Here is a 23,740-nt window from a genome sequence, read left to right on the forward strand (position 1 = left end):
TAACTACTATTTCGGTATTTGGTTTAAGCATTCCGGTATTAATATTTTGGGTTCTAGTATTAAAGTTTTAATTGCTAAATGTTCTGGTAATCTGCGACAATTGATTCACCCCCCCCACTCTCAGTTCTATTCCGGTTATTTGAACTGTCTAACATTTCTCTCTCTCCATCTCTACTTCTCTTTATTTATAGATGTCTATCTCTCTCTCTCTCTCATATTCCATATCTATCTCACACTCTTTATCTACCTATCTCTTTCTATCTTTATCTCTCCTCTTACCTCTCTATCTCTCAATCTATTTCTCCCCCTCTTCCTCTCTACCTTTATCTTTGTCTCCTCTCTATCTCTAGACATGTCTCCCTCTTCCTACCCATCCATCTCCCTCCCTCTCTCTCCATCTCCTTTTTCCTACACTTCTATATCTATATCTTGCCTCTCTATCTATATCCCTCCATATTTATTCTCTCTCTCTCTCTCTCACACACACACACACACACAATTTTTCCATCTCTCTACCAACATATCTCTCAATCTATCTACCTCTCTATATATCCCTTCCTATCTCTTTATAGTTCTATATCTCCCTCTCTCATTCTGTCACTCTATCACCCTCTCTACATATTTATCTCTTCCATCTCTATCTATCTCTCTCTCTCCTGTCTTTCTTTATCTTTCCATATCCTTCTCTCAATATCCCTGTCCTCCTCTAGCTACATCTTCTCTATATCTCCCTATCTCTCTCTTTTTCTCTCCCTATTGCAAACATAAAACAAGCTTATTGGTAATAGATCCTAATTATCCTTTTTGATTGAAAGGTTTGATTTAATTTTTATTGGGATCCTTATGAATGCACACATAGTTTATTTGAAGCTATCATTTATACACAAATATATAAATATATGAAAAAAAAAGGAAAGAAAGAAGAAAGAAAGAAAAAAAGAAGAAAGAAAGAAAGAAAAGAAGAAGAAGAAGAAAGAAGACACCAAATTTTTTCTTAATTCACATTCTTCACCTCTTCGATTGACAAAAGTGCGAGTAACAAGTTTGTAAATATGTTCTTGGATAACACGATGTGTTTTTTCATAAACACATTGAAATCACATGATGTTTTTTAATAATTTTGTTTAAAAACACAATAGGTTTTTCAAATTTAGGCGCTAGTTCAGACCAGATCATTTGGTCATGACCAATATACCATCGCCTGTCAAGCGAGGCCAAACATTGTGATGGACGATTTTGAAGCACCCAACTTTTCTCTTGGGCTCGATTTCGAGTCGCAGGGACCCTCCTTCTCTCTCGGCTTCGACCTCGATCTCGACTCTGATATTCCGCCTGTCAAATGTCAATCCTCAGACATCATTCACATACAGGACTCACAGGAGTCTTCAGATCGTGAACCTCAACGACCAGATTTGAACCCTGGACCCGCCGCTCCTCAGAATCTTGAGGATGAACTCTTACATTGCTCCAACGAACGTGAATCGCTTCCCACACTGAAGAGGCTCAGAAGAGGTTCCCCTGTAAACGCGAATGCAAACGATTTTCACACACCCGCCGTTAAGATTCAGTCTTCCAGATTTGAAGCCGACGGCACCCGAATAGATTACGATGACATCGAAGATTTCTCAACGGATGATGATTTTATGACAGGTTAGCCCAGTTTTCGTTTCGCTTTGTTTAATGCTACGTGGGGCGAGTTTAGGTTACATTTTTAAGATTCAAATCTGGATTGCATTCAAAAGTAAACCAAACTCTCCACTTCTCCCCAAGGTTATACTTCTCTTATTACAGTGAGATGGACTTGAACTTGGGTGAGATGGACTTGAACTTGTTATCCATGACCTGTGTAGCAAAATGCATTTCTCATTTGAAATCCACAGGTTAGTTGAAATTTAACCAAAATTGCATATCTTGAAAATTTAAGGTTTCACTAGTGTGTTATTCTCTCAGATTTAGGGTTTGTATGGTTTTTTGTTCATAATAATTTTTCAAATGTAGTATTCCACAGTCAAATTTCCTGTAAAATAAAATTTTCCGTTCGTTGTCAATGCAAACCTGACAACTTTCTTGTTAAATTGAATCTTTCTTTTATGTTGTGAAATTGTAAATCTTCCCGAGAAAAGTTTTCTATGCCAAGACACGTTTTTCCTAGTTTGCAAGGACCTCCTTTTTAGAGGCAATTAAGAGTTTTGGTTGCCACTTGATATATAGATAGATAGAATTTTTAACTTTTATAAGGTTAAAAATAGTCTATGGGACAAACAATCTTGATGCAATGATCTTCTGCATTTCAGTCGGCATCTTATTTAATGAGATGATAAGCATCCCTACCTTCTCAATTGTCTTTGCACTGAATAAACTGTGTAAGGATATAGCTATCATTGGCATACTTGTCTCTGATGTCCTTGAAAACATTAGATTCTAAATTAAAGTTTTTCTCTAATCCTACTACCCTGACTACACAAAAAAATACACTTATTTTCTTCCCATCTGTTTTTTCCACCTCCCTGTTTCACGTAGAACTTTTATTTTTGAATACATTTTCTATCAAATTCACCCATACACTTTAAGCTTTGAACAAATTTTAAACCCCAGGAAAGGGCTTTGATAAATCTTATATAGGAAGGGGCACATCTTCTATGAAGTTTTCCCATACACTAATTTTTGGGCAAATTTTAAACCCCAGGAAAGAGCTTTGATAAATCTTATATAGGAAGGGGCACATCTTCTATGAAGTTTTCCCATACACTAATTTTTGGGCAAATTTTAAACCCCAGGAAGGAGCTTTTATGCCAATATAAATCTTATATATCTTTATATTTTTTCTCCATTTGATAAATCTCTCCTCTCTCCAGTTTCCTCTCTCACTAACCTGTTTTGGGTAACCTTCAGTTTACTGCAAATAACTAGGGGCACATCTTCCTTCATATTCACCTGTAATTTTTGGGCAAATTTTAAACCCTAGGACAGAGCTTCTATGCCTAGATAAATCTTATATACCTTTGTATTTTCTCCCCCACTTTTTTTCCATTTGATAAATCTCTCCTCCCTCCCGTCTCCTCTTTCACCTCCCCGTTTTGGGTAACATTCAGCTTACTGTCAAAGAACTGGGGGCACATCTTTCCTCAAACTAACCTGTAATTTGCACCCAAACTCAGTGCGGCTTTTTAGCAATTTCAATCCTTCATTGCATATCATGCGATTGGAACCCAGCACCTTGTTAAACCCCAATAGCTTTGCAACGCATGCTCATGGTATTCAACAATTTCTTCTATTTTTATGCATTGCAGTTTGATTCATTTGTTTTGCCACCATTTTTAGTAAGGAAAAATGTACATAATTTACAAAAAAAAGAGATAAAATACAAAAAAATACTAGCATTAGTCTTCCTCTGTTTCTTCTGTATCTTCTCCTATTATAAACAGTTCTCCATTTAATGTAAATAGCTTTAAGCAAATGGGTGTCTTTTTAAAAATATTATTGTTTGTTTCTTTGCAGATAATAACAAAAGCCTTAAAACCCCTCAAGTACGAACAAGTAGCAGTAGAAAACTTTCACTAAGTGGCCGGAAAGTTTTGACGAGTTCATTATCCCAGGCTGCTAACCTTACACCAACAATTGCTGGAAACAATAACTTGTCTATTGGAAGGTCTGGTGAAAAACCAACTAGCATGGAAAAGTTTCGCCCATTTGGTAAAATCCGCCAACTGATAGGCAACTTTAGTGATGAAGAAGACAGTGACATGTTTTGTACAAGCTCGGTTGCATCGGGCGCAGGAGCAACATTGGGAGTTTCTAATGCAACTACAAAATCTGTATGTGGCAACCCAACGATTTTTGAAGTTGCTAAGCCGTTTGGAAGGAAAGATCCACATAAGCATTTTAATGTGATCCCAAATGCTAGTTTGCCCTCACCAGCCTTCGATGAGTTCTGTGATGAATATTTTAGTTCTCCCAGGCCAACCAATAATGTTGCTTCCAGTGAAGGACATGATTTTGTTGTTGATAGCTCTGTGCCATTGTCTTATCAATATTTTGACAATGAAGATGTAAGGATTCAAAGGCTATTGCGCCAGCGGTTGCGACATTTTTTGCCTATCAGTGCCATTCTGCAAAGTGAAGGGCAGGGTGCAGAGCAAATAGAGATTGATTACTTGTAAGTAGCACTTTATATTATTTTGAAATAGTCAGGTTATACTTTATGTATTTAGATCCTTTCATAAATCATGGTTTGAATTCACTAAAGATTACTATCTATTCTGGAACCAGAGCAACTTCGGAACGTACACTAGTGACTAGTTATGTTACTGCATGCCACCTCTATCTTTGCTACGATATTAATAAAATCATTCAGTTCTCTCATAATCTACTTCCCTCTTAATTCTACGAACTGTTTTCAGTAGGCTTCAAATCTGTTTTGGATATGTCCCCATTCCCATTTCAGAAGTATCCTAAAACTCCTCGTGAGTTGTTGGAAACTTCTAGAAATGTTTTAAGCAAATTTCAAAAACCTTCGAACAGGTTTCAGGTGCAGTGGAACAGTTTCCATAACTTTCCTGCATTAGAATTCATTTTTCCAGAATGTTCCATTTCCCGACCTATTGTTTGGGAACATTTGCTTCAGAAGCTTCCATTTATCCATTTTTATTCTTTGCACAACATAACTGTTTCTGTTGGACAATCTCAAAATATTAATTTAACTTAATCACTCATGATATTTTGATGATTTGGAAGAGTGCCAACAAGGTGACTTTTTGAGCTATTAATAAGAATATAGACTGTTTGGAGTCCTCTTGCGTTTGAGAGTTTGTTTTGTAAGCTTGTTTTTTCACTTTTGGGATGGATTTGAATTTCAGGGGTCAGTTTGGTGGCAGTCGAGATGCCAAAGGTTCAACTGGAGTAAGTTTACAGGGTCAGGTTCAAAATTCTACTAAAAAGAAATCTGCCTCGAGAAGGTTGACAAAGAGAAAGAGGCCTACCCATCATGACAATGTAAACAATAACTGGACTACCACAAGAAATCGAATCTGTGAGCCAGCAGCTCCAAGAGATGCAGGAAAGCGGAGAGTTAGTGCCAGTGGTCGGTGGTATACGGGCCAGTCAGGGAGAAAGGTTTTTCAAACTTTTTTCCTTTCCTTTTTGGGTTAATCTTTTTGAGCTTTATGATCTCTAAGTTCCTTGCATGTTCATTAGAGTGATTTGTTAATCCTTGCTTACTATAACAGATTCTTCAAGCTGTATATTTTAGATTTTTATTCTAAAAACATTGCCTCTAAATTTTAATGTTTTTTGCCATGCGGTAGTTGCATTTTGGTCAAGTTATTTTCCCCTGTATTTAACTATTTGAATATTTGATGCAGATTTATATCACAAAAGATGGTCAGGAAATGACTGGTAAAAATGCATACTTGACCTACAGTAAGGTACACTATATAATATCAACTCTCTTGTTCAAAGATTAATAAATAAATTTTGTCTTTTTCAATTTTCATTTATGTTTATGATTGTCTTTGGTATGTCTTTGCTATGAAGGTTAATTTTAGAACCTTACCAATTGCATCCCGGTACCCTGTATACGTCTAGATTATAAACACTCATTGTATTCTTAGTTTGCACTGCATCCCCCTCAGGCACTTGTGTTCAATGATCAGATGGTCATTGGACCTGAATGCTTTACATAAGGCTACCGCCAATATAATTGGTTGTCTCTGATATCCATTCTTGTACTTTTGGTAATTAAACCTAACTATCTTTTGGACCTGTGCATTTGTCTTTTCCTTCGTAGAACGCAACTTAAAGACCACAAGCCTGGAGAAACATGATGTAGCTTATGAGGTTACACTTATTGGATGATTATTTGGATACAACAGTCTTAGTTGGAGAAACTTTTACTTGACAACGAATATTAAGCGTAACCTTTCTTTACTTCTTTTCCTTTTTGTTTTAGCCATATCTATTCAAGGGTAACTTGATGACTGATCTTACCACTAAACACCTCCAATGGATCAGTCAGACAAATCTAAGAATTTTGTACCTTTTTAGTGCTTCTTGGATAAGTCTATGGACATGGGATAGCTATCCATTAATGTGCTCAAGTAGTTTTACGAGATACTTATTAGTGCTGCTTTTAGGAAGGTAGCCAAAGCATTGCAACAGTGCCCTATAAGCTAACCTTTCTCTAGCTCTTGATATTATGCAACAAATTATATTTGATTATGTTCCTGAGAACCATCCAGGAGTGAAATAACTGCTTCCCATCAAGCTTTCTCAATATACAATCATTAGAGAATAGGTGAAAATTAATTTACCGAGTGGCTTAGTTAAATTCATATAGCTCACATGAACAACCATTTACCTTTCTTTGTAGGGACTAGTATCAGTTGGAATGCATAATGTTTGTGAGAGTTGAAGTAGATAATTTGTGCTTCTGTGTCCATTATCAGAGGATTTAATTTGTGTTGGGGGCTTCCCTATTGGCTATCTATCTTCACATAATTTTAATCTCTACATCCATCTAGAGGAATACCTCTCAAGTTGTCACAGCCTTAAGCAATGGTACCTTTTTCCACCTCTTCTTGTACAATTTAAAGTTGGTCCTTATATTTCGTTAGTTTTCAGTTGTAATAGGCTGCTTACAATGGAAGAGAAGAAAAAATGGTCAGATCTTGATTGGATAAGCAAATGTGTTCTATGTTGCTTGGGTGCTTTTCTTGCAAGAAGTTAATAATTTTCTAATCTTCATTTGGAAGTTTCAAATTAGGGTAGTGATCAATGCCTGTTCCTCTTAAGGTGGTTACTATCCTTCCCAACTAGAAGTGAGGAGTCTATAGTCTTCATCTACTTCTTTGTCACGTTCCACCCATTTGTGATTATCATACTTGGATGGCATATTGCATTGGCGAAAACAAATTGAACTACTTATGATTCCAGAAATGTACAATTGCTGTTTACTGAATTTGATATCCAATAACCACATGAAATGTTGCAATCTATGGTCTTGCCAAAACCAATGGAGAGCCTTCATTCTCCGTTTTGGGCTATTTATTGCCAAAACGTTGAAGAATAAAAAGAGTTAATATTAGCACACATTGTGTCCAGTGGGGCTAGTTGTATAGGTGCACCAAAAATCTCTTTTTTCGTAAATTTTCTTCTTTTTGTTGGTCAGTGGTGCCTAGTCTTGTGGGTCCATTTGCTTTCTGGTTTACTGGAGTTTCTTTTTATAAGAAAGCAATTTATCCCACGTGCAAAGGTGGAAGAGCTTAGTGGTGGAAATGCTATAATGGACTTTCAGTAGTTTCAAAGTTTTTTTGATTTAAAAAAAATGTACCACAAAGCAGAACCAAGTCCCCAAATTACATTAAGAGACGTGTTACAAAAGGGTGAATATGTGAAGAGGAAACCCTACGTCGCAGAAAGAAGTAACCCTACGTTTCAGAAAGAATCCTTGTGATCTGAAATGAACAGGTTCCACGATTCTCAGATCTGTGATTTAAAACCCTCAAATTTTGCAGATTGAGAAAGATCGCTGATTTTATTTAAAAAAAATCGAACACAAAAAACTTATAAAAATTTCTCAAATTAGGATTGATGCCAAAAAAATTATCCTGCTTTGATACCATGAAATGGTATTTTATATTAAAAAAAGGAGATGTTGGCTCCTTAAATAATAAAATACAGAACGATGTTTCTAAAAGAAACAATCGTGAACGAAAGACCAGAATAGAAAGTGATGCTCTGCAAAAAGGATTAGAAAATCTGTTTGATGGCAACAGACACAAGAGCACAAGAAACAAATGTTAGTGTTAGCAACAAAAAATTATCCTAAACAGGCATATCAAGAGTGATATTAAGCATGAAATAGAAAGCATACAAATATAGAATAGATAAACTATACTCCTCCAAATGTTAATTAAGATGCTCAAAGTTGCTCCTCCCTTGTTCCTCTCCTCTCCAAGTTCCACATGAGTGTAGCTCTCAGCTTTTAGCACTAGCCATGGATGCCATATGGAGATTCAAGATGGTTGAAAATGATAAACAAATGCTATGCAAGTGTAGATAGTAATGCTATGAAAAGGCTCTATGCTAATACCAGTATAACAACAATACTCTAATGCTTCCTTCCTTTGCTTGAGGAGAAGGGTTCTATTTATAGAAAAAATGGGGAAATGAAGGGTTAAGATTGAAAGATATTCAATCCATGTCCCATGTTGACAAGTGTCACCATGAGGAGGCTTGAGAGGAGAGATAAGAAGCATTGAATGCTTGAGGGGACATGATGGTTGCCCTAGGGGGTTGGGTTAGGGTTAGGTTAATGGATATTCCTTTTATCCAAGGGATAAATGAATGTGCAAGGGTTAAATGGTTACCTTAGTCAAAGAAATAAATGATTTGAAGAGACCCATGAGTCAAAAGGATGGTTAAGTTAGAGGAAAGTCTCTAACCAAAGGTAAAAGGTGAGTTAACCATAAATAGTTATGTAAGAGCCTTTAATGGTTTGGAAGACTTTAGAGATTAACCATTTGAAGACTAAAAGCTTTTAATGTTTATTGAAGACTTTGGAGGTTTTTGAGAAGTGACTTCCTTTTATTTAGGAATGTGACAATGATTAGGATAAGATTAGGCTAATTAGAAGGAGTTAGAAGAATCTAGAAGGGATTTAGGCATGCAAGTGGATTTTGTAGGAAAATGCAAGTGGGAGGAATTTTGGGATTTTCAATTAAAATAAAATCATTTATTTCAATTAAATGGTGTAATTTGCATTTGGATAGATATTTAAATAAATATTAATTTATTTAAATGTGAATGTGAATTTTGGATTTTATTTAAATAAATCTTAATTTATTTACATGAGAAAAAAGAAGATAAAGCATTAAATGCTTGAAGACTTTAAGGGAAACCTTTAAAGGCTTAAGAAGACTCTAGAAGGAAGCCATTAAGTTTGAAGACTTTAAGGGAAACCATTAAAGGATTAAGAAGACTCTAGAAGGAAGCCATTGAGTTTGAAGACTTTAAGGGAAACCATTAAAGGCTTGAGAAGACTCTAGAAGGAAGCCATTAAGTTTGAAGACTTTAAGGGAAGCCATTAAAGGTTTCAAGTGGGTGAGGATAAATAGGTTTTTAAATAAATAATTTATTTATTTAAAATAGTTGTGCAACTTGCATTTGTAGGAAAATACAAGTGGGTGGAGGATAAAGGTGATTTAAATAAATAATTTATTTAAATGTGAGAAAAGATTTAATTAAACAAATATGATTTATTTATTTATTTAATTAATGGTCTGAATTTTGTTAAGTGAATTAAATCAAATAAACTGAACAATGTATTTAATTAATAGGAGAAGAGGGTTAAGGTAAATTAATTAAATATTAATTTAATTAATTATTGATTGATGGTTAAATAATCAAATAAATACTAAATATTCATTTAATTAAGTGGACAGATTTATGTGACTACAGAAAGTAACTGAACTAACTAATATTATGTAATGACCATTAAATAATAACTATGACAATAATACTTTAATAGGTACCTTCTAAAATGATTACCTAACATGAAATGCACACATGAAGATATTTGGAATTTCCATAAATGTTCAAGACGAAGAACACTTTACAAAAAAGACAGCTTTTCCTATAGCATGTAGAAATTACTAAATATTTGCATTCTTTCAAGATGCATGCAAAATAGACACACATGCATGCAAAATTGTGCAAGCATGCATGCATACAAATACAAAGCATAGCAACAAGCAAATTCACAAGGAACAAAAACCACCAACACTCCAAGTTGGGAAAGATACCTAACCAATGTTATATCTTTAGTGATTTTTAGAAAATCACTAAAAGCTTGTTCCTCAATTTTGTTATTAATGCTATTGCCTTCAAGTATTAAGGAATAGTAACCTTCCTTAATGCTTAAATTTTCCAACCAATTGGCAGCAATTTCCTTATCTTTTTGCATTACAACACTCAAGTTGTCAAACCTCTCGAGATGAGTCCTTGCTTTGTGGATAAGATTTTGAAGACTCCAATGGGAATTATTTTTGCTTTTTAGGCCATTAATAATGATGCTAGATTCTCCTATAATTAGGTTTCTCACATGATTGTAAACACCTAGTTTGAAACCCATCATCAACCCTTTTGCCTTTGCTACATTTTTGTTTAAATATCATTATAGTAGGTACCAAGTGCTAGAATGTCTCCCATTGCTTGATTGACCTAGATTATCTTTAAAAGTGCCATCAAAATTTAATTTAAACCATTCTAAAGGAGGGGAGGTCCAAGATCATGATTTTATTTCTTTTTTCTGTAGGAGTTGAATCATAGAACTTCTTGATATCAGGCTAGTTTTAAAGAATAGATAACTTCATAGGATTTGCTTCTTTGACTTTGACCATCTTTTGGAGAGTGAAACTCAGAGAGTATGCCTTAACGAGCTCCTCTCATAGTTGATCCTGATTGTTTTCCTTAGTATTGATGGTGAGTTTTTGATTACGGTCAAGATTGATAACATTAAGATAGTAAGGGAGCATTGTGCTTGTGGATGACCAGATTTTTGAAGAAATCCTTTCCAAAGTTTTTGGAAGTATATGTTGAAGTCAAAAAGAGACTTGGTAGGTGCTTACTTGATATTAGAAATTTGTTCTAATAGTGAAATAAAATCTCCTTTTTCTATGAAGTGCTCAGAAAATGGTCTCTTGGGACCATTCCAACTTCATATTCTTTTGGGTTCTAGAGTGGGAAATGGGAATTAGTCCATAGGTCTATAAAATTCTTAGAGCCACACCTTCATCAATTACATGGTGCAATACACACACATTTGTGAGATTTTTGGTGTGCTCTTTTGGAGAGAAAATTTTGTGTATTGAATAGCAATAGGAGGTAGGTCATCCTAGTTAGCAAAATTGAGAGGGCTATTGTTTTCCCATGGAACGAAAGCTTCATTCCTTTGAAAAGTCATGATTGGCAGCAAAGGAACCGTAGGAATTGGTTTTCAAGGTGATAGCTGTTTAGGATTTCTCCTCAAGGGAGGAGTCTCTTTTGGCTCAAGCCGTTTGGAAACCTTCCTCTTATTGGAGACTTGGTTAAGGTATGTCTAATACAAATGCACATGCTTTGTGAGAACATAGTTGCTAGGTGAATTTATGTTTATTAGGAAAGAGAAACTCTCTTGGTCTATACTAGAAGCAAAAAGAGTGGTCAATCAAGTGTAAGCTCAACCCACTCAAATAATACTTCAAATTTCAAAACTAGTTGGAAGATTGGGTTGAGACCCATTCAGTGTGCTAGAAAATATTGTTGGTAGTGTATTTTCAATTGTGATTGTTAGGGAAAATATTTAATAGAGAGGAGATAGACATGGGCCCATATTCTCATAGGCATGGACACCAATTCTTCAGGATAAACCCCAAGGCTATGACCACCATGAGCTTGATCAACAAAAATATGTATTACACTTCTTGATCTCGTTGGTACTTGAGAAGCTCCAACATACTAGGAACCCATGCATCAATAGCTTTTTCAAAAACACTTGTGTGGGAAGCTTGAGAGAAATCCATCTTCCTCTTCTATTTTGTAGCTTCTACACAATTAACTTAAACCGACACTATCATGATGGGATGATTCTTAATAGAAACTACTTTAAGGACTAGCCTACCTAAGTTAATTGGTAAAAGGAATAAGGACATAAGGAGATAGGGTTAGAGAAAAAAACAAAATGGTGTATGAAGAAGTGCCAAAGAGGGGCAATTTTTCAACTTCTTTGCAAATAAACATATACTTATGGTCGGGCTGCCTCAATTTATGCTATTTGAACCTACTTGCTATGTAGAATGACATTAATTGACATTTATGCCAACAGGTATTCAAATGCATATAAATAATTCACTTTAGTTTGGGGGGCATAAGTAGATAAACATATACACATTTCGTAGTATCAAACTGGGGGGCACTCTTTGAGGTGAGGTTCAAAAAACATGACTAAAACACACTTACATTCATGATAAGCTAATAGATCAATGACTAGTTAATTGTTTACCACATAACTTGATGTTCTTATATTAAAAAGCTAAAAGATATTTACATGAGGATTGAGCCCATATTTATACATCACGAGCAATCCTTGTGCAATTGCAACCAAGATAATTCTAGAAAATTTACAAAGAATTAAGAATAATGGAAGAGCCACAACATTTGCTGGATGGTCATGCCATGCTTGTAATCTTAGAGTATGCATAGGATTATGTGTAGTAGACTTGTGGCTACCTTAACTCTTAATTAAGTTATATTATTAATAGTATATTCTTATTTAGTTATTGCTTATTTAGGTTGGCCTAAAGCTTATATGTTATCTAAGTCAGCTTGGGTGATAACCTAGGCACAAGTAAGATATATATGGGAGGTAGTCTTATTTGATCATCAAATTGTTAACGCAATTCTCATTGGAGATATTTGGAGGTTTGCCCCATCGAAGTGGCTTGTTATTCTCAGTTATTATCAACTATTTGTAGAATATTTCATATTAAATTTGTCTCTTGTGCAAGTTATTTCATTACAAGTGGTATCAGAGCATGATCTTGGTGTTATGAAGACAAGGCATTTTTTATAAAAATTATGGAGGTCATTTTGGGAAGTGTGTATCTCTTAGATTTTGGTGATTTTTTCTTGATTTTTGGAATATTTTTCAAGGACATATGAGGTATCTAAAATCCAAATTTCATAGAAATTGGAGTAGAATCAAACAATTAATTGTAGAATTAGGGTCTCCAACAAATTTGTTTTGGAAAGTATATATCTCTTAGATTTTGGCGATATTTTTTTGATTTTGGAGGCTTTCTCAAGGATACATTCAGGCATCTATAGTACAAGTTTTAGAGAAATTGGAGCATATTTGAGTTATTGCATAATTAGGGTTTCCGACAAATTCGTTCTCAAATTTGTAAATCAGCTAATTTCTTGGAAAGTGCGACCTAGTTTCTAGTAAGTTACTATAGAATTTTTAGGTCATTTAGATTTTATTTGTGTGATTTATTGCAAAATTATTTTTTCCATCATGATGGGGCTTGCAACAAGAATGTTGTCACACTTGGAAAATCTCTAGACAAGGATGAGTTAGTAATTAAGGATATTACTTCTAAAGTTGAAATTAACAAGGTTAAGGACGAAGTATCATCAGGGAATAAGGAGATGGAGGGTATGCATTGTTTGACAAGAGATATACATCACCTAATGAGAGATATATCTAGCATGTTGAGTGCTTATATACAAAATATATCAAGATTAGACATGGATATCTCAAGCAACCAAAGTGGATCATCTAGCTTAGCTAATCTAGATCCAAAGGCTAATATTCATATGGGATCTAGGAACTTGTTGTCAAAAGTGAATATGCGTAAGTTTGATGGCAAGGATCCACTAACTTGGATAAATCAAATGAAGATATATTTTTTGATTGGCATCAAATTCCAATTGGACAACAAGTGGCAATGGCTTCCCTATATCTAGAACTAGAGCAGTTTGTTTGGTGTCGATGGCTATGTGCTCAATGACATGTCTATGGCTTGTACTGCTTCCAAAATTGGGTGCTTAGCTAGAAATTGCTGGTCATAGATTACTTCAACCCTCCTTACACCAACTAGGGTTTTTGTCCTCTAGGTGTTGCAAATTAGAAAATTCAAACAAGTTTGTGATCACGAAAAACAAAATGAGTTAGCGGTTTAGCCCAGCCTATGATTTTAGATTGGAGGTGCCAAGTGTTGATTTTAGCAATCAGATTAGCAGTATAGAACAGAAAATCAGAATGCAAAGTAATTCATATGCATAACACACATGTACCCTGGGAAACCTCCCTCTTGAAGGAAAAACCTAGCAACCAAAGATCTTAGATCTGATTAGATTAATGTCAGAAGATAATCAAATACAAATTCGCCCACCTAGGGCATGACAGAATTGACTTATCTGAGTCACAAGTTCTGATTTGAACTTGACTGAATCTCCAATCAGATGTAGGGCAGACTTTAGGGCAGATCAGTCTGATATAGTTCGCACAGCAAGAGGATAGCTTCTTGGATCAGAAGTCTGCCGATTTACAAGAATGTGAATTCGCTGTCACTCAGAATGTGTTAGCTGACTCTCGGAGAATATTCGCTGACTTCAACATTGAATTCGCTGGCAGAGTGGTATTCGCTGATCAAGTGCACATTATTGTCTATGAAATGGATTACAATCCATTGATTATATAGGAGGTACAAGCATTATATCTTGCCATAGTCGGCTAAGGACTTTGGCGCCAAAATATAATGCTTTTAGTTTAAGTTACATGAATAGGTCCATGCTTCCACACGTAACATTTGTGTTTGCCCTTTGAGTGTTTTATGTGCCTAGGCGGGACCAATCTCCAATGGTCACAAGTTACATTATGGGGTCAGACCCATTTATAACCGCAAGTTACATAGGTTAGGGCCTAACCAATAACCCTTTACGAGTTACATATGAATGGGACCTGACCTATTGAATTTACAAATTACACAATAAATTTTAAGGCCGAAGGCCATATCTAAAATTTACCAAGCTAGGTCGGCCCAATCAAGGGATACGACCTAGCTACATTTTCAACACCAAGGAAAGGTATTTAGGGTTTTCTGCAATTACCTTAATGTGTGAGGTTAGGGGTTTTGTCCTCTTGTGACCTTTTTTCACACATCACCTCATTGAGAATGGGGACCCTCTCCTTTCCTGCTTTCTAGGGTTTTTGTTAGTGCCCTGTGGCCTTCCACTTCAGTTCTGCTCGGTTTTGTCAAGTTTTGAACGGTTTGAGTCTTAAGGATTGAAAGTCAGTTTTTGCAAGCCAAGTGATAACGGAGTCTAGACACCGTCAAAGTGCCTAGAAAGGCCAAAGGATGAAGAATGCAATTGATTTGAACAAATTTGGACAACTTTCTATTTTTAGAAAGTTTGCTTTTTTGCTTTTACTATTTTTTAGGAAGTTTTGTTTTTGGTATTTTTAGCTCGATCCTCGGGATGGCTAATTTTAGAAAGTTTTCCCTATTTTTAGGGATGTATGCTTTTTACTTTTTCGGAGTGGGGACCTAGGGTTTACACTAGTACCATCGACCTGCATCGATCGCGATCAATTTTTTTTCAAGTTTTGACCCAAAAAGCTAAGTTCCTACATTTTAGGGGTCATGACGCTTCAGATGGGTTACTTGAGTATGGATTTCGAATATCATTCTAATCTGGCGAAAATTGATGAAGTTATCAAATTTTGAAGTTTTTTTCAAGTATTTCTCTAATTCTGGCTAATCAATGTTTGATGGTGAATGAATGTTAGGAGCTCTTCAAACTCCGCCCTATGGATGATGGAGAAGGTCACGTTCTTCACAAAGTCCGCCCTACTTTTGATTGCAAAGTGGCGTGGAGGAGAGAAAGTCTGCCCTATGATGTCTTCCAAAGCCCAAGGTGAACTAAAAAAAAGTCTGCCCAAGGTACAAAGGCAATGGTCATGTTCTCAGAAAGTCCGCCCTCCTAAGATCATAGCCAACTCAAAGTCCGCCTTGCAATGAAAGGAAAGTGGCCAAAGTCCGCCATGTGGGAGAGATGAAAAGTCCGCCCAAAAGGATGAGTGAAGATGCCTAACTTCACAAAGTCCGCCCTAACAGTGGAGCACAAGTCATCCAAAGTCCGCCCAAGGAGAGGTGTAAGTGTTGCCTAAGACTCAAAGTCCGCCCAAGCAAGTGTTTTGAACTCCAAAAGGTCTGCCCAAGGAGATGGTGAATGGTCAATGTTCATGAAAAGTCCGCCCTCCCACTTGAGAAGAGAATAAGTCATTCAAAGTCCACCCTCAAGGTGCACAAGCCATTCAAAGTCCGCCATGAATGGAGAGTTAAAGTGTGAAGAAGTGAGAAAGTCTGCCCTTAGGTGAGACAAGGTGTAAATACAATGGTGCAAAGTGGCATGAACATAGAAAAGTCCGCCCAAGGTGATAAGTCATGAACTCTACAAACTCCGCCCTATGGAGAAGGAGCCCAAGAAAGTCCGCCTTGTCAAAGTTAAAAAGTGTTTGGAGGAAGAAAAGTCCGCTCTACTCTTGATTGCCTTGGAGATAAAGTCCCTCAAAGTCTGCCCAAGCAAGTGTTATGAACTCCAAAAAGTCCGCCCAAGGAGATGGTGAATGGTAAGTGGTCATGAAAAGTCCGCCCTCCCAGGTGAGATAAGAAGTAAAGGGTGCTATAGACTCACAAAATCCGCCTTGAGGAAGGTTTCATGGTGCAAGGAAGACATGAAAAGTCCGCCATCCATGGTTCCTAGAAAGTCCACCCTCTGAAGTCCACCTTGAAGTTGAGTGCATAAAGTTTATGAAGTTCGCCTTGAAGTTGAACTCCAAAAGTCCGCCCTATGAAGAAGTTTTTAAGGTGCACAATGATTAAAAAGGCTGCCCTTGGGGAGTATGTTGGTATATGCAATTAACAAAGTCCGCCTTAAGACATAAGGAATGGTTCCTAAGTTTGTCCAAGTCCTCCATAACAAGGAGAATCAAAACAATAAACTCTGCCTCATGAGAAAACATGCTAAGTTTGAAAGCAAAGGAATATTCCAAGGTGAGGTCAGTGAAATTTCAAGATAGGATTGGAACTAGGAATCAAATTAGAAAGTTTTGAAAAGAGATATTTGCAGATCAAGTTCGAATATGAACTGAAAAACTGAATTAGAAACTTGCATTTGTGAAGTGGGATGAAAGGTTCGAACTAGATAATGATGACTATGCAACTTGAAGCTGAATTAGAAACTTTGTTCATGAACGTTTAAGACTGAAATCAAAATGGAAACAGATTTTTGGAGAGGATTTGCGTAATTTTAATTATGAAATTCGAATTCAATACAAATAAGACATTCTTTCCTTCATTCTTCAGACAAGAGTTCGAACTTTCAAGTGTTGAGAGCAAAGTTAAGAGACATTCTTGCAGGTTGAAGGGTATTCGAAGAATATTTCTGCAGATTGAATGCATTTTGGAGAACTTAAGAGCATGAAGTATCATTTCCAACCTTATTCTCCCACAACATACACAGATTTTGGAGATAAACCACCTAATAGGAGGCAGATCTATCGAAGTTTCTGAGTTTTTTAAAAAGTTCCTTCTATCCTCTTGTCTCTTTCTTCTCATTCCATTGGAGGTGAAGTTGGCTTTGTTGGCAGATTCTAAAGGTTTTATCCAAATTTTCAAATAAGAAAGATCATGCTAGATAGAGTATTCCTTTATTCTTTCTTTTGTTCTGCCTATCTAAGCAAGTTGAATGAGGTTTTTCTAAGTTATAATCTGAGTTCAAGTTTGAAATCAGAATTTGATATTCTTTAGGTTTATATATTCTTCAGAATTCTCAGAATACCTACATGTGAAAACTTCATTTTTATGACTAAGTGTTGAGAACAAAGTGAAAATACCAACCACTTAGCCACCAAACTCACAAATTACGCTTGAAAGTATAGATTTTAACTTAAGTTATTATTTTGTAGATCTCGTAGCTAGGATGAAGTTTTTGGTGGATAAGGATTCCCCTCCGGAATCCAAGATGAGGTCTAAGTGGAAGCTGGTCGGAGACACGAACCTGGGACATATCAACTTGAGGGAGTTCAAGAAGCAAATGTATGGCCTTGACAACTTGATGCCTACAACAACTGCCAGAAAGATGATGAGAAATGGAATTGCACAGGCTGCTGGTTTCCTTCTGGCGATGTAGTGTGTTGAGTTAATAGTAGAATGCTCTAAACACTATAATTCTATAAGCCGAGAGATCATAGCACCTGATAGGAGAGTCTTGGCGAATGTCAGCGATGTTGCTATTAGGGAAGCTTTTTGCATCTCTGAATATCATAACCCTGTTTACATGACCAAGGAAGAAGTAACACGGCTGTACTAGGATAACATTGAAGAATATGAGGCCAACATCAACCATCAATGGCTGGAAAAACCAAGGAAAGATGCTTCCAAGTTACCTAAGGATCTTATAAGAGCATATTTCAAGGAAGATATTGGAGATTTGATAGTTTTGCTAAACAGGGTCATGGGTAGTCCACAAGGCGCGCCATTCGAGCCTTGGATGTACTACTTCATCAATGAAATAAATACCGGAGTGAAGATGATTGATTGGGCAAGGATTATAAGTGATAATCTTGATGACCAATTGAAGAATTTAGAGAAAAACAGGACATTCTATATGAGTTCATATCTGGTGTACTCTCTTGCTTGAACCTACAGATACAAAGGACTCACCTATAGAGGAGAAGTGGGAAATAAAGAAAATCAGTTTGCTATTTACTATTGCTACCCGCAGTTGCACTTAAAGAAAAATTTTTACTTCAAAAGAGTCAATGATGCATTCTTAATGCACATTACTAGGACACTCCAAGGTGGTTTGCATCACAAGCTCTCTCAGGAATCTAAAGATTTTATTAGCAGATTCGGGCATTGGTATATCCAATATCCTAAGTTTACTTATCTAAGAATTCAAGGATTCTCCAGATCTCCTTATAAGTTACCTATGTATCCCACCAACAGGGTAGTATTGCTTGAAGTTGTCAGGAAGCTGGAAAATTATATGATCATTCAGAGAGAGAAGTAGAAGAAGGCAGGGACATCTTCTCTCACTATTGGGAATGGATTGGAGACATGTCCATCGTCACAGGCTGCTGCTATTGTCGAAAAGGAGCTTGATTGGTACCCATTCTTCTAGTATAAGGCTAGAGCACGTTTTGACCCTTTTAACCAGATGGAAAGGGTTGATGGTGAAATATTCGAGCATAGACCGAATCTCGAAGACTATTGGGCTGATGCAACTGACAGTTTTGAAGTTAGAAAGAGATTGTGGTCTAGACTTCCCCTGAATTTGATTAGAGCAACATAAGTGTTTAGAGTAGCAGATCAACTTGAAGAGGATCCCGAGTTTGAGCAGCCTCACTTTGACAAACTGAGAAATGAGTCCCTTGCCTTGATTAATTGGTTAGATTCTGAAAGGTCGGACTTGAGTGACCTTATGAGACCAATAATTGAATATTCGAAATGGTGGGCAAGTGAGAAGGCAAAGGATCTTAAATCCAAAGGTACCAATCTCACATATGATCTCATGGGGACCAATGAATCAATGTCTTCAAACCATGGTGATTCGTCAAGTGTTGGGTCCAGAAAAAGGAAAGAACCCACTGAAAATTCTCTAAGGGGTAAAGGAAAGAAAGTAGTCGGAGATGCAAGCAGAAAATATAAATCTGATGAGGGTCATTTGACCTTAAGTGCTACATCCGCTGTTCCAGTCAAGGCTACAATTGATGAACAAAGGATGCATATTGATATAGAAATAAGAGCTCCTTCCCCTTCAGTGGAAGAGGTAATGGAATAACTAGCCCAAGAGTCGAATTCTGCTAAGAACGTAGAGATTAAAGAACCTGAGTTTCCAAGGGAGTTCCTAGGAGGATCATTCACAAGAGAACACAACAACATTCTTGGCTATGGTGAGTAAATCGATTGAGATAAGACCGCCCAAACCAGCCAAGAGATTCTCTTTAATTCAAAGAGATAGTGCAGGATTCATAACAATGCAGGTAGCTGTACCTAAAGAAGGTAAAACTCGGGACAATGTTGCCCCGGAAGGTTATAAGATCACTACAATAGAGTTGGGTAAGCCTACTCAGGCTCAAGAGATCCAGTATTTTGATGATTCTTGCAACACCCTCAAGGCAAGACTAGCCAAGGAGAAGGAAAAAAGAATGAAGGTTGAGGAAGAGAATCAACAATGGAAAAAATATGTTCAACATTTGACGAAACCTCTAGATCGGGAGGAGGTATCTGTTACTTTGCCCATACCTCTTACGCAAGAGTCGTTAAAGGATTATGAAGACATGAAGGCAACCTTCAAAGAAGTGAAGGAATGGACTGCGGATGCCTCAGAACGTGTTGACATACTCATTGAGAACCTGTACTCATTGAGAACTTGATAGCAGCACATGAGTCCACATCTTCCTCATTGAGCAGAATTTGAGACATGGCTGAAGCTTTGGAAGATAGTGAAGATATTCAAAAGAGGATTATTCCATATCTAAAGGAAATCAAAGGACTTTCTCGGCAGGATCTTGTAAACAGAAAAGTCATTCAGCCTGGTGACCTGTATGATTTCAGCACTTGGTACTTTACCTTGGTTACAAGGGTTGAATCTATGAGAAAATCCGAGGCTGTGTTTAGAAATTGAAAAAACCGTCAGAGATATTCAAGACAAGGTTTTCCTTGTGGCAGCCGAGATATTGCAACAAGATGAGGTGCGAGAGAAGCATCTGCGTGTGGAGAATTTGAGGGCCAAAGTTCAAGGAAACTTCTTCAAAGTTATAGGGCCAATTCTCAAGGAAAATCTCTCCAGAGTCTCAAGCTTCATGCGTATAGACGAAGATTTCCTGACACAAGCACTCGGCTGGGAAGATACTCTCGCCACTTGTATTGATGACGTGGATATGGTTGATTTCCAAATCAGCAATTTGCCAAGTGTGACCATAGAGGAGGTGCATCTTATTGTGTCCAGATACATTGAATCTGCAAAAAGGGAAACTGCACACTCACCTCAGTAATAATAGCAGCTGCGCCACTTGTCTTCTTCTTGTTCATTCTAGCTGATAGAGTTTTGGGAAACCCTAATGAGGGTTTATAACTTTCAATTTGGGCCCTTGATCACTGTTTGATCTCGGTCGCTCATTATTTTTTGAAAAACTATTTAAGGCTACTTCCTCTCATTTGGAGAGTGTGAGTTTTTTGATATATTGTTGCGTGAAGGTCATTTTTCAAATAATACATTGCATGTGCGCTTTCTCTTAAGGCTTTGTAATCTCTGTTATTTGAGTGATTGTCATGGTTTCAATTTCCTCAACACATTAATTAGAAGATAATTTAGATTTGCTTTCAAAGTTGTTAGAATTGAATGAAGGATTTGATAAGTATTAATTAACGGCGTATCTTTGCTCATACTTTTGGTGAATTGATGATTTCCATTTCACTGTGCAAAGTTAGTCTGAGCCTATCCCTTGTGTATGCCAAAACTTCGATCATAAGCACAACCCATTGAAGATTGCACCCGCTTTGTGTAGTTGTCCTTAGTGTGGCGAAGCAAAGTGTGGTTTCTCGAGAACACCCAGTTAATATCGTCTCCAGAATTCGTAAGTTTAGATCAACTTTCTTAACCCTATCCCCTTTTCCCCTTTTTGAAAGCCTAAATCCTGGAAAATCCAAAAAAAAAGAGAAAGAGCCTAAAATTGATAAATCCATCTAAGTCCAAAAGCTTGAAAGACATTCCTAAACGTACGTCCCCCTTGAGATTTTCAACATACACTACCCAAGTAGCTATCCCACAAAAGTCGCTTGTTCACACATTTAGACCTTGAAATCAGCAGTGATTTTTCAGGAGAGGATAGAATACCTTTGGGTATCCTATTCTAATGTTTGGTAGATGATAAAACGACACCAACATAAAATGGCGCTAGGAGGAGGGCATGATCATTATCAAGTCTTGAACAACTGAACTTTAGATCACATCAAATTGTATTTGCAAGCAGTTACCCAGAGCTTTTTACCCTCCTCCCGCCCAACATAAAATAGCAAAGTGTTTGAATAGCCAAGTGTTATCAATTTTGGATAGTAGATATGATGCAACATGGTATTGCCGCATAAATTCCCATTCGATCTGCCTCTTGAGCAACCTGAGCAAGGACTGAATCAATCATATATTGTAGATCAGTTACGAACACTTGCTTGGAAATCGAAAGTAAGTTATTCTCAATTCAGACAAGTGAGTCACATTATTACTAAGGAGGAAGAAAAGGGTTAGCGAATAGAGATTGTAATTAAGGAGGATCTAGAGAAACAAAGGATTTTGGCCATTCGCAATCAAGTTCTTAAAGAGATCCGACAATTTTCTCTCCAGTCCACTAATATGGTGAGAGATGGGCCTGCCAATCATTCCTCCTGAACCAGGAAGAGATCTTGAACCAGTACTACAGCCAAACTTGAATTTCAATGACGAACAAGAAAACATCATCACAAAATTATACAACATAGCTTGGAGTGTAAGAAGATATTATCCTGACTGAATGTGCTTTATCCTTGAGGAGGAGGAAGAGATTGCTGATCGCATCGAAGCACAAATTCGAAGGGAGCAACGTCCATTGTCGCCCCAAGAAGTTGATCTAGCTCCCGCTCTTGCACAACTGCGATAGAATTAGAACACGCTGGATCACATTAGTTCTTTCTCCCAGATAAATTTTGAAGAATCTTCAAATCAGCCCCGAGTTCACCCAAGGAGTTTGTAGAGTTAGAACGACCCACAAGATCCAGACAGAAGAAGGTAGTTTCACCCAGGAAAGGAGAAAGTCAAACATAAGAGGACAGGCTTGAAGAGGAAGATATTTTCAATTTATTCCAAACTCCCGCCTCTCAAGTTCCAAGCACTCCGATTCAAAGATCTTCACCTCCAGTATCTTTACCACCAACTATTCAACAAGTTCAACCAGGAGTTTCCCAAACAAACGTCCTAATGGCGTGGCGCCCAACTAATGCATCTCCTATGGTTTTTACAACCTATAATGCAATGCTGAAGAATCTTGAGCAATTTTGCTCCAAGTTTCATAGTGGTGACCTGAGCCACTCAGCTGATGAACATATAAAGATTTTCGAAGATCTCCTTCATAATAGAGATATCCAGCATGAGGATGTGGCCTGCAGATTGTTTTCTTACACTTTTGATGAAGAAGCCTCTCATTGGTATATCCACTTGCCAGCCGACTCTATCCATAATTGGCAAGAGTTGAAAGACACTTTCTTAGAGAAGTTTAGATCACCAATTTCCCCATCCAAGTTATATCGACAATTCGTGGAAATAAGAAGGCAAGAGCATGAGCCTATTAGCACTTTCAACAATAGATTTCATAAGGCTTACACAAGGTGGAGAGATCCTTACAATTTGAATAATGCTGGAGCTGTCTACTATGTAGCATTAGATCACCTCACTTCCATAATTTTGAAGTCAAAAGGTACACCCCCAACTAATTTGAAGGAAGCATATGCTTCAGCTACTTTAGTTAGCAGTGATCTGGAAGTAGGTACTGCTACAAGACCCCTGAACTATCTAGGAAATCCCGCCGCGCAAGGTCAGATTCAAAATATCAACAGAGTGTTGTCTCAAAATACGCTGGTAATGAACTTAATTCCCATGGCTAGTAATCAATTGGTTCTCCATCCTGGAACTCCCGTCTCCCAAGTACCTCCACCACAACCGATATATCTCCAGAATGCGACAACTTCAAGTCAAACCCGGGAGGAGAAAGAGGAAATGAGGGAATTAATCAATCAAGTAAAGAAACTGTCAGCAGAAGTGACCTATTTGAAAGGTCAAAACAATCAAATACAAAATATGCAAAGAAGTTATCAAGGGAATTACCAAGGGCAAGGTCCTTCAGGATATCAATGAGATGGCCATAATTTCCAAAGAGAAAAACAAAATCACCAAGGGAATAATCAAGTTTCCCAGAAAAAGACATGGAATACTAGACCTAACAATGGTACTGTGCCGTCTCTCTTGGATAGCCAGTCTGCTGCAGACAATCGTCCTGTGGACAAAGTATACTTAGCTGAAGCTGCATTATCAGGGTGGTGCAGGTTGCACAATACTGATCAACATTCCGAGTTGCAATGCCATGAGTTTTAAGTAGTGACAGATA

General features: G+C 37.1%; 1 protein-coding gene across 2 annotated transcripts in view; it reads left to right on the forward strand.

The window, feature by feature from the left end:
* The first annotated feature begins 1,032 nt into the window (after positions 1-1,032).
* LOC131039245 (uncharacterized) overlaps positions 1,033-23,740 on the forward strand; it is a 50,710-nt gene continuing 28,002 nt past the window's right edge. For both annotated transcript variants that reach the window (XM_057971955.2, XM_057971960.2), the window contains exons 1-4: positions 1,033-1,650; positions 3,499-4,156; positions 4,857-5,112; positions 5,361-5,423. In XM_057971955.2, the coding sequence (XP_057827938.1) occupies positions 1,227-1,650; positions 3,499-4,156; positions 4,857-5,112; positions 5,361-5,423 (1,401 nt within the window). In that variant the 5' untranslated portion in view covers positions 1,033-1,226. The remainder of the gene's footprint in view (positions 1,651-3,498; positions 4,157-4,856; positions 5,113-5,360; positions 5,424-23,740) is intronic.

This window comes from Cryptomeria japonica, chromosome 6, assembly GCF_030272615.1.
Source record: "Cryptomeria japonica chromosome 6, Sugi_1.0, whole genome shotgun sequence".
Classification (NCBI taxonomy): domain Eukaryota; kingdom Viridiplantae; phylum Streptophyta; class Pinopsida; order Cupressales; family Cupressaceae; genus Cryptomeria; species Cryptomeria japonica.